Source organism: Quercus suber, unplaced genomic scaffold (genome assembly GCF_002906115.3).
Source record: "Quercus suber isolate HL8 unplaced genomic scaffold, Cork oak 2.0 scaffold_306, whole genome shotgun sequence".
Classification (NCBI taxonomy): domain Eukaryota; kingdom Viridiplantae; phylum Streptophyta; class Magnoliopsida; order Fagales; family Fagaceae; genus Quercus; species Quercus suber.
Window position 1 is genome coordinate 332,355 of NW_027069762.1, and position 10,363 is coordinate 342,717.

General features: G+C 34.0%; 1 protein-coding gene across 1 annotated transcript; it reads left to right on the top strand.

The window, feature by feature from the left end:
* The first annotated feature begins 6,554 nt into the window (after positions 1-6,554).
* On the top strand, positions 6,555-7,516 carry LOC112010867 (beta-glucosidase 46-like). The gene is made up of 3 exons (XM_065782558.1): positions 6,555-6,981; positions 7,095-7,161; positions 7,250-7,516. The coding sequence occupies exons 1-3, from the start codon at positions 6,826-6,828 to the stop codon at positions 7,363-7,365; spliced, it is 339 nt and encodes a 112-aa protein (XP_065638630.1). The 5' UTR covers positions 6,555-6,825; the 3' UTR covers positions 7,366-7,516.
* Positions 7,517-10,363: the final 2,847 nt, after the last annotated feature.

The following is a 10,363-nucleotide window of genomic DNA, read 5'->3' on the forward strand; positions in this document are numbered from 1 at the left end:
CTTGTAACTCCAAATAAAAACCCAAGCCTCTCCTTCACCACATAATGCTTAAAAAGGGCAAAATATTGTCATAAAAACACCAAAAGTCAAATAGATATAAATCAAGTATACTTTATGTTTAATTTAACCACAAACATTGTTGGAGGAAATTTGCCATTGAACATGATTTTAGCAACTATTTCTTTAGTTGGCATGTTTTTGAAACATTTTAGCAAACAAGCATCTCGGCCTTAGAGGCTCGAGTTCAGTGAAGAAACTTGAGTCTCTCAGACTCAAGTTCCATAGAGCATCCAGAGAAATAAGAAAGAAGCAGACCAAGAAGCACACTCGAGATTTAGAGACTCGAGTTCTTTCACTGGACTTGGGTTTCAGAGCCTCGAGATGCTAGTTTGCAAAATAATTTTGCAGACTTGACAACTAACTAAATTGTTCCAAAAATAATGTGAAATTTCAAATTTCATCAACATTGTTGTCCCACCTTAGGATTCCAACCAAATCTAACCAGAAAGATTGAGAATTTCACTTCTTGCTTATTAATAGGATTGGAACCTTCCCATTATTTAATTGAACTCATCATTTTAATATTTTTGATCAATTATTTTACTTAATTCTAACTTCTCTATAATAGGAGCTTCATTATTCTCCTCCACAATAATCTTGATTTTAGGATCTTCTTCCATAACAAGGCCTTCATTAATTTCTTCAAAAATCTCTATATTTTGTTCTTTGACTTCTACATAATCTTCAAGAACAATATTTTCTTCAACATGCACTTCTTCTTGGCCAGTAATATTCTTGTTTTGTATACGACAAAAGTTCTTCACAATCCAAAGGATAAAAGTTGATAGCAAGCATCTTTTTCATCCTTAGCTATGAACATATTTTTTCTTTACCTCGTATAATTCTATCAGAATGTATTCGTTTCCACCAATGTAAGGCATACTCATTATGTTTATACAAAGCAAGTTTATCTTTTCTCTCATAATAAATATTCTCAAAGTTCCTCTAGATCAAGTAACCAATCAAGAAAATCTTCTTTAAAAAAAAAAAAAAAACCATTAAAACTTGCAATTATTCTATAAGGCCTATATGAAATTTTCTTACTAATAGGTTGTTCGTGAGTTATGTCTCCGTTGCAGTTATCCCTACTGTTTCCATACTTCAATGGCGCCATCCTAACAAATATTTGTGAGTGCTAGTTGTACGTTACGTAATACTTGATAAGTTTTGCTGTCACCGGAATTGCTACTGTCTCATACGTTAGTCACCAGACCAGAATAAGTCAAGACTCTGATACCAATTGATGTGAGATGCGGAGGCGTCAAGAAGCAAAACACGTCTACTTCTAGAAAACAAGAAACATAACATGTTTGCTTCTGAAAATAACCTCAAATCCATGAGAGTTCCTTGAATCTACAAAGTGAAAGGGTCTAGAATTCATTAGAAAATAGCAAGACAAAAGTCTGAATTTTATTGATTGAATAATTGTTAAAAAAAAATGTTTAAAGACTTATGAGCCTATTTAAGGCTTCGTAAAACTTGACAGACAAGAAAATACATTCTAAAATAACTCTTAATTAATACCAACCATAACAAGAACTAAATTTAGCCTAAAAGCATTAGAAGCACCTAAAAACAAGGAAATAATAATCCTAAACCTAAAATAACGAAAATTACAAATTAAATACAAAAATTAATAAATTACAATAATTAAATAGTAAATGGTGTCCTATATTAAAAAAAAAAAAAAAATCCTAATTTAGTAAGAATTCAAGAGATTTCAACGTTAGGATTAGGTTGTAGGCTTAATGGTTTAAACGCAATTTGATGAGAGTATACATCTTGAAGGATTAAATTATTAGAATTGTACGGGTAGAATTTTTTCACAAATTTGAAAATTCATAGAGGGGAATCATATAATAAAATCATATAAACAATAATAATGAATCAATATATCTAAATATCACATGCATGGAAGTTCAATATCTAATGAAAATCATCAATTATGCTTATCATGAATTCACATGCACATATTCAATATATTTACATATTCATATAAGCTTAATATTCTAGCATACATTGCGTAATTAACTTAAAAAAAAAAAAGCATTTAAACATAAAAAATGGGTAGGACATGTGTGTAAGGTTGAATTTAATCAACCATTATATTGGCTTTATTCTGTGCTAAATTTGCTTGTAATTTAGCATTTAGTAACCCTGTATTTAGGTGGGAATCATGTAAGGGTAGTGAGTGAGAGAGTGTGAAGAAATACTCAAGTTTGTGCAAGATGCAGGGATTCACGGTTGGGATTCGCGGGTGACTCGCGACTGGCAAGCCGCCAAATGCAGCACACGAGTGAAGCGTGCGAGAAGATGAACAATCACGTCAGCTGGAGCACTATAGGACAAAAAGTCCAGCCTGGCTGTTCTGTTACCTCGCGGTTTGAACTCGCGACTCAGTCAAGTCGCGAGGCCAAGCCGCCAGACCATCCTGTTTAGGAAAAATTGACTCTTCACATTCCCTTCTCACCTAAGTATAAATATCCCTTAAACCCACGAAATGTAGAGAGTTTCCAGAGAGAATTTTGAGAGGGAAACCCTAGAGAAAAACAAGATTGATTCATCCACAATCTTCATATAGAAACTTTTCAAATTCCTCTACTCTCATCATCTCCATTGTTATATCATTGAGAAGTTCTTACCCAAATCCTTTTCTCACGATACCCATATCTGTGAGAAGGCTATTTGGTGCTTTAGGAAGCAGTTAAGAAGGGACCAATGGTTATTAGTTGATGCTATGGGTTATAGCGGAATCCGGTAAGCTAGAAAAGACAAAGGTTCGGTGTAACCTCGTTGGAGCAAGAAGCTTGGAGGGCGTAGGTACTTGAGTAGATTAGGTTTGGAGGGTCTATTGCTGTTCATATATCCCAACTTCATTTTCTAGTGGATTGTTGACTGCTTGGAGGGTGACAGAGAGGTTTTACGCCAAGAGTTTCGGTTTCCTCTTCGATAACACATCGTTATGTTGTCCTTGTGTTTGCATCTCTCTTCCCTTAATCTTTGCCATTTAATTTCTACTGTGGATGTAATTTTATTTGGTTTAGATTTTTTATCAATTCTGGTATAAGCTTATAATCATTTTCCGCACATACATTGTTTGATATAAAGTTTAAATTGATAATTTGTTTGTTGGGGGTCTAAATGTTCATAGTGTTTTCAACGCTATTTGAATTTTAATTGGTATCAGAGCGGGTGCACTCTTTGTGGTTTAAACACCTTCGTGCGATTCTTGACCCCGTATTGAGATGGACTGGTCTCAATCTTTAAATGCTCCACCATATTTTGATGGTAGCAACTATGCCTTATTGTCATTAGCAAAGGTCGTGAGCTAAGAAGTGAAACCCATCCATTTTTGTAGGTAAATTAACTCACGTGCTTTGGCACTTGATGACCACGATCTCATTTACCTTTGATTGTACTTGTGAGTTGTTTCATTTGGATACTTTTCTAGTTGCAAAGTTGATAACATTGTTCCTCCTATTGATAGAGTTTTTGATGAGCCCGTAGGAAAGGTGAACTGGCTTTCTGGGTACATTAATGAATGCTTGGAAGCAGTGGTGACTCCAAGAAATTTTTTCAGGGTGTTCCTCAACAAGCATAAATTACACAATCTAATAAAAAGAAAATTTTATATATTGACAATGACAACAACAATAAAAAAATACGCAAATACATCAAATTTACAATTGCCTAATTGCCTTCTATGAGTTTTCATATTTTGAAATCGTTGCATAATAGTCTCATTATCAATGCTACAAGCTACATCTTTTTCAATATACACAACTAAGCAATCATTCATCAATTGATCTCCCATTTGATTGCGCAGTTCATTCTTTATATATTTCATTACTAAAAAACTCATTTCTACTGTTGCAATAGCAACTGGAAGGGTCAAAGCTAGCTTCACAAGCAAATAGACTAATGGATAAGTCTCGTGCTTCCATGTGCTCACTAACTTTTTAGCAAGTTCACTAACTCCTTGAAGCTCTAAAAAGAAGTCATTGCTGCGCATATCAAAAATGTAATTTTGCAGTTGAGAGTCAAGTTCCAAAATATCTGTCTCAAGAAAATCAGAGGGATAGAACTTAGCTAGACGTATCAATTTTTCCTTATCGAAAGACACAAATGAATTACTTGGATCCAAGCAAGCCATACAAAGTAGCAATCGGTATTCGCCTCAGAAAAGCAGTTGTTAAGCTCTTGAAGTTGCATATCTGACTGTGTAGAATAGCTCAACATGATAATGATGTAAATTATTATTTTGTTGGGTGTTGCGTCGCGGCCTCCCACTAACTACAAACATCGCTTCCATGTCCAAGATAGGAATATCATGTGAGGTACAAAATAAAGATACTTCAGCCAATAAAGATGCCCATCTATCATCTCTTATCACTTGCAACCGTTGCCTAGACACTTTAACAAGATTCATAGCATTTACTATATCTTTATTTATTTATTTATTTTTTTTTTTGCAATGCTATTGACAACACATTTGTGATCCCTAAAATATTTTTCATCAAGTGTAGAGCAAAGACAAATTCAAAAGTTAGAATTGACCTCATAATAGATTGAGCTTCAAATTTTTGGTCAGAGAGGCGATCTTCTTCAATAATCTCTAATACATCAACAACAGCAGAGAACATCAAAATCAAGTTAAGAATAGTCTCATAATATGATCCCCAACGTGTATCACCAAGACATTTAAGATTTGTCTCTTGGGGTCCGTTTGGTTCCCGTAAAATATTTTTAAGTGTTTGGTTGTTTTATGAAAATTGGTGTGGAAAATATTTTCATGTGTTTGGTTCTATTAGGAAAATGCTATTTTCCTACAACAAATTTCGGTAGCAAATTCCGGCAACAACAACACAACAACAATAACAACAACAAATTCCGGCAACAACAACACAACAAAAACAACAACAACAACAACAATCAGTTCATAAAAAAAAAAAAAAAAAACAACAACAGCAATCAAACTTAAAAAAGAAAAAAAAAAAAAAAAAAAACAACAACAGCAATCAAACTTAAAAAAGAAAAAAAAAAAAAAAAGCTGAGAGATCGACAATCTGGGTCGACGACGATCGACGATCAACGGCGCGGCGCGGTGCGAAGAGCGCTGGGTTCTGGGTTCGACGGCTTCTGGGTTCGCCGGTGGGAGATCGAAGGCGAGATCGCGATATCGAAGGCTAGATCGCGAGATCGCGTGGAGGTGATCGAAGGCGATCGCCGGGGAGATCGGCGGTAGTGCGATCGAAGGCGAGATCGGCGCGGTGCACGGGGTTCGCCGGCGACGTCTCCGGTGTGTCTGGGTTCAATCCAGCGGTGCTGGTGCTCTCTTTCTCTCTTTCTCTCTCTCTGTCTTCATGCTCTCTCTTTCCCTCTGTTTTTCGGAAGTCATTTGAAGTGAAAATGATTCTGTAAATCATTTTCCCCTTTGACTCACGGTCAACTGAAAATGATTTCTGGAAAATTGCTTTTTCCGGCGCAACCAAACACCCGAAAATATAGAAAACCATTTCCGGAAATGAATTTCACCCAATTCAAATGCAGCCTTGATTCAAACCTTGCCCACTTCTACGTACACCATTCTCTAAATCTTCTTTAATTTTGACAAATTGTGTATCTCGAAGAGCATCTCCTCTCTTACAAGAGCCTCCAACAACAGTTATTAAATTACTAACCACATAAAAAAATTCAGCAATGTTAATGTGATTTTTAGCAACAGTAACAAGTCCTAATTGAAGTTGATGAGCAAAACAATGGACATAAAATGCTTACTTGTTCTCTTTCAAAATTAAAGTTTTGAGTCCATTGATATCACCTTGCCCATGTAGGTTCGATAAACTCAAATTATGTTCACAAAGTAAACCTTCAATAGCATGTTTGAGTCTTTCACACATAGGGGGCCCCCACAGTGTGTGGGACCTGCCAGTGTGTGAGTGACTCGACATCCACCTAATGATAGTTGCATGTATGGTTTAGAGCATCTCCAGTAGATTAATCAAATTTTTGTACTGTTTGGAGAATGAACAGTGACTTTTACCTTTATCTACCAACTTTTTCAAATACACATTTCAACAGATTCTCTATCCCATTCTCTATCTTATTTAAATATTATTTTTTCATTCATTATTTATTCTTTTTTTAATAACTACACATCTTCCAATATTTTTTTATTCAATACATCATTATTGTAATAGAGAAAATATATTTGAAGAACGAACAATAGCCCATCAGACTTGATGGGCTATTGTTCATAAGCCCAAAAAAAAAAAAAAAAAAAAAACGAACAATAGCCCATCAGACTTGATGGGCTATTGTTCATAAGCCAAAAAAAAAAAAAAAAAAATGAAGTATGGAGAAGTCGCTGGAGCATCCATAGTGCACAACTTCTCCAAATTATAGCTAATATACCCGGATAGCTATGCTCTTCGAGATGCTCTTAGTAAATTTCCAAACGCAACAGTCAAGGGAGTTGGCTTTTGTGGAAGATATCACTTGTGTCCATTCAAACAGTGCAATGTGTCATGTATATCACATTTTGGCTGATGCATGACTATAAATGTCAAAGCCATCTAGATGCTCATTTCAGCTAATAATTGCTGTGCTCTTTGTTTAGATACTCTTTCTGATTGTTACCCTTTGAACAACATAAATTCTCATTTCCTAAAAAGATAGTACTCCATAATAAGTTCACTAGAGTAGCTTTTACTTCTCTTTCTTTCTCAAAATGGATTCATTTTATTTGGAATAGCGTTAATTACTATGGAGCTTTCATTGATATTGCATCCTTTCTTTGTATTTCATATGTGCTGTCCAATTCTAGTGGCAACATGTGATACCATATCTCTAAAAGGAAGTACTGAATCATCTCAATTCCCAAGCAACTTCCTCTTTGGAACAGCTTCTTCTTCTTATCAGGTTTTCTTGCCTCTCTCTCACTTCTCTCAAAATTAAAGTTCATTCAAACATACTAATCACTAATCAGATTATTTTTGTTTTCAATATATTTTTATGTTCTATTTCATTTTCAGTTTGAAGGAGCTTTCTTGAGCTATGGTAAAGGACTTAATAACTGGGATGTTTTCACTCATATGCCTGGTAAGCATATGTTTTCTGTTTTAATGCTCTTCAACACCCCCTCCCCCTTTCAATCTTTACCTCTGATGGTTTGAGTTGTATGTTACAGGTAAAATCATGGATGGGAGTAATGGAGATATTGCTGTTGACAAGTATCATCGATATCCAGTAACTCAAGTCCTTTTGTTGTTGTTGTTGTTGTTGTTGTTATTATTGTTTGTATGAGAATGTTGACGATGAATTTGTTCTTAATTTGAATTCAATTCAAGCGTAGGGTCAGTGTTAGAGAGAGAGAGAGAGAGAGAAGCAAACACATGCTTAGCTATATAAAGTAAAAATAATATACAAAATCCAGGTGAAAGAGTTATTGTTCTTCTATGATAGTTTTTATACTACAACTTTTGCCACAATTCTGATGTAGTTGATTATGAGTGGCTGCTTTCCACTTTCACATGTATGCGTTATTTTTTCCACACCACTTATAGTTGATCATATCAGAATTGTGGCATTAGTCTAGAGACTTTCTTAGGTGCAAATATTGATGGGGATTAGAGCATTTGCATCAACTCATTCAAAAATTCCTATCTATTGAAGCATAAAAACCTACTTTTTCTAGCTATTTTACATACTTACTTTTCAAAATATCCCACATCAAACTATCTATTTTACTTTATATTAATTATAAAAATATTGATTTTTCTTGATTTTTTTAATTGTTTATCTTTCATCACATACAACAATCACCATCTACTATTTTCCTTCAAATTTGAGATACGTAAAGAAAAAAGAAAAAAACTAAATGCAAAATAAATAATGTCGGTGTAAAGTTTATTGTAGCAAATTTATAAATTTACACAATTATACACTCATTGGTGTGAGTTATTTCTTAATGAAAGAACAATAGCAATGCCTTAGTCTCTTTATACATCTGGTAATTGTAACTGCCTCTAACCAACTAACCAATTCCATCTAACTGACACTAACTAACTTTTGTTATGCACTACCTCACCATAATACTCTATGCACACTCACACGGATGCACTTGCACAGATACATGCATACAATTCCACAGATATGCATATTCCACAATGTTACTCTGTACACAGCCCCACACATACACTTGTACCAGTAGATGCCTAACAGAGATCTTGTTTATTTTCTCATCTCTATTAAATAAATCATGGTTCATTGAATTATTTGTGCTAATAAGGTCTGTTTTCAACCCCACTATATTAAAGGGATTGGCTGATAGAAAATGACCCCATGATAATGAGCTCACTTTAGTCACGTAAAAGAAATATACTTTAGGACTTTCGTGTTTTAAAGAGATAAAAAGGCTTTACGCCATTAAGACATGTAAATTGAAACTGTACATAGGGTCGTTTGGATAGCACTTATTGTTACTGAAAGTTGCTAAAAACTGATTGTTGCTGAAAATACTATAGCAAAATAATTTTTAAATGTGTGAATAGTACTGTGGGACCCACTTTTAATATTAAATATTGCGTGAACAGTGCATGAACAGTGCACGCACAGTACATGCACAGTGTTTTTTGTCTCCCAAAAGTCAATAAGTCCGGCTAAAAAAAAAGAAAAAAAAAGAAAACGCAACTCTACGTTGAGTGAAAAGTAATGCTATCCAAACCGGGTCATAATTTGAGCAAAGCAGACTCTACATCTGTTTTTGTTGCAAATAGACTATTTACAGGAAAATTATTGAATACTCCAGGAGTATTATAAATACGTATTCTCTTATTTCACATAAATTGTAGGTCTCACCATGAATTTAATTAGTGGGACGCACAATTATGTGAAAGAGAAGAGTATGTATTTACGGTATTCTGGAAGTATTCTATAATTACCCCTACTTAGAGGACCTTCATTAGCAAGAAATGACGTGTATTAATCCAAAAAAATTAATGGAGTTTTTAGAATTTGGGAAGGCATTGTCTATCTCTCCAAACATTAGAAATAGAGCGTATTTTGCTATTGTGACAGAACAAGGGATGTCCCATAGTACTGTAACAAGGCTTGTCAGTGATCTTCTAGGCTTTTAGTTTAAGGGTCCTGTTAACGGGTGCTATTAAGGTATTTGGTAATAGACCATTTTAGAAAAGTTTTAATGCTGCTTTTATGGAAAATATATAAAAGGTGTCAAAAAACTTAATTGCTTTTTTATTTTCCTATAAAAAATTTCTAAAAATATTTTCTAAATCAATGTCCTTAGAGTATCCGTCAAATTTACTAAACCATGCATGTATGGATTAGTAAATTTCCAAATGCAACAATCAAGGGAGTTGGCTTTTGTGGGAGATATCACTTGTATATATCCATTCAAACAGTGCAAATCAGGGGTGGAGCTAGGATTTTTTGTTTGGGGGGGGGCAAATTTTGGTATTAATATATTAGTTTCGAGTTAAGATAAACCATCGTACACATGCGTATATGTACATACACAAATATAAACATTAATATTTTGATATAAAGTAGGTCATAATTTATAAATTTATTGTATATAAAATTAACAACTTTCAAATATATATATTCGTAAGATAATTTTTTAGGGGAACTTATTGTCTTTCAAACTCTAATGAGTATACAAAAGTTGTCTAGTTTGTTATTAAATATGTACAAAAAATGAATTAGAGAAAATAAAAACTACATTGTCTCTATAACTACTAGACCAATTGACAAATTCTATTGGTTTTTAAGAATATTATTGGACTAACTCAAACATTTTGGGGGGCCAACTTCTATTTTTGTAGCTAAATATTTAAAGTTTTAATACTTATACATAATATAAAATAATTTCTTAAAATTTGGGGGGGGGGGGGCGGTCCAGCCATGCTATAGCTCTGCCCTGAGTGCAATGTGTCATGTATGTCACATTTTGGCTGATGCATGACTATAAAGGTCTGTTTGGATATAACTTATTTTTGCTGAAACTGAAAAATGAAAATACTGTAGCAAAATAATTTTTAAATGTGTGAATAGTATCGTGAGATCCATTTTTAATATTTTTTTCTTAAATAAGTAGTTGTGAGTCCCATGAATAGTGCGTGCACTATGCATAAACAGTAACTTTGTCTTCTGCACAGTACATGAACAGTGTAATCACGTGAATAAACAGTACCGGTTACTGTTCATAAGCACTGATGAAAAAAAAAAAAAAAAAAAAACACAAACAAGGAAACGCAAACGCGAATCCAAACCCCACCTAAAT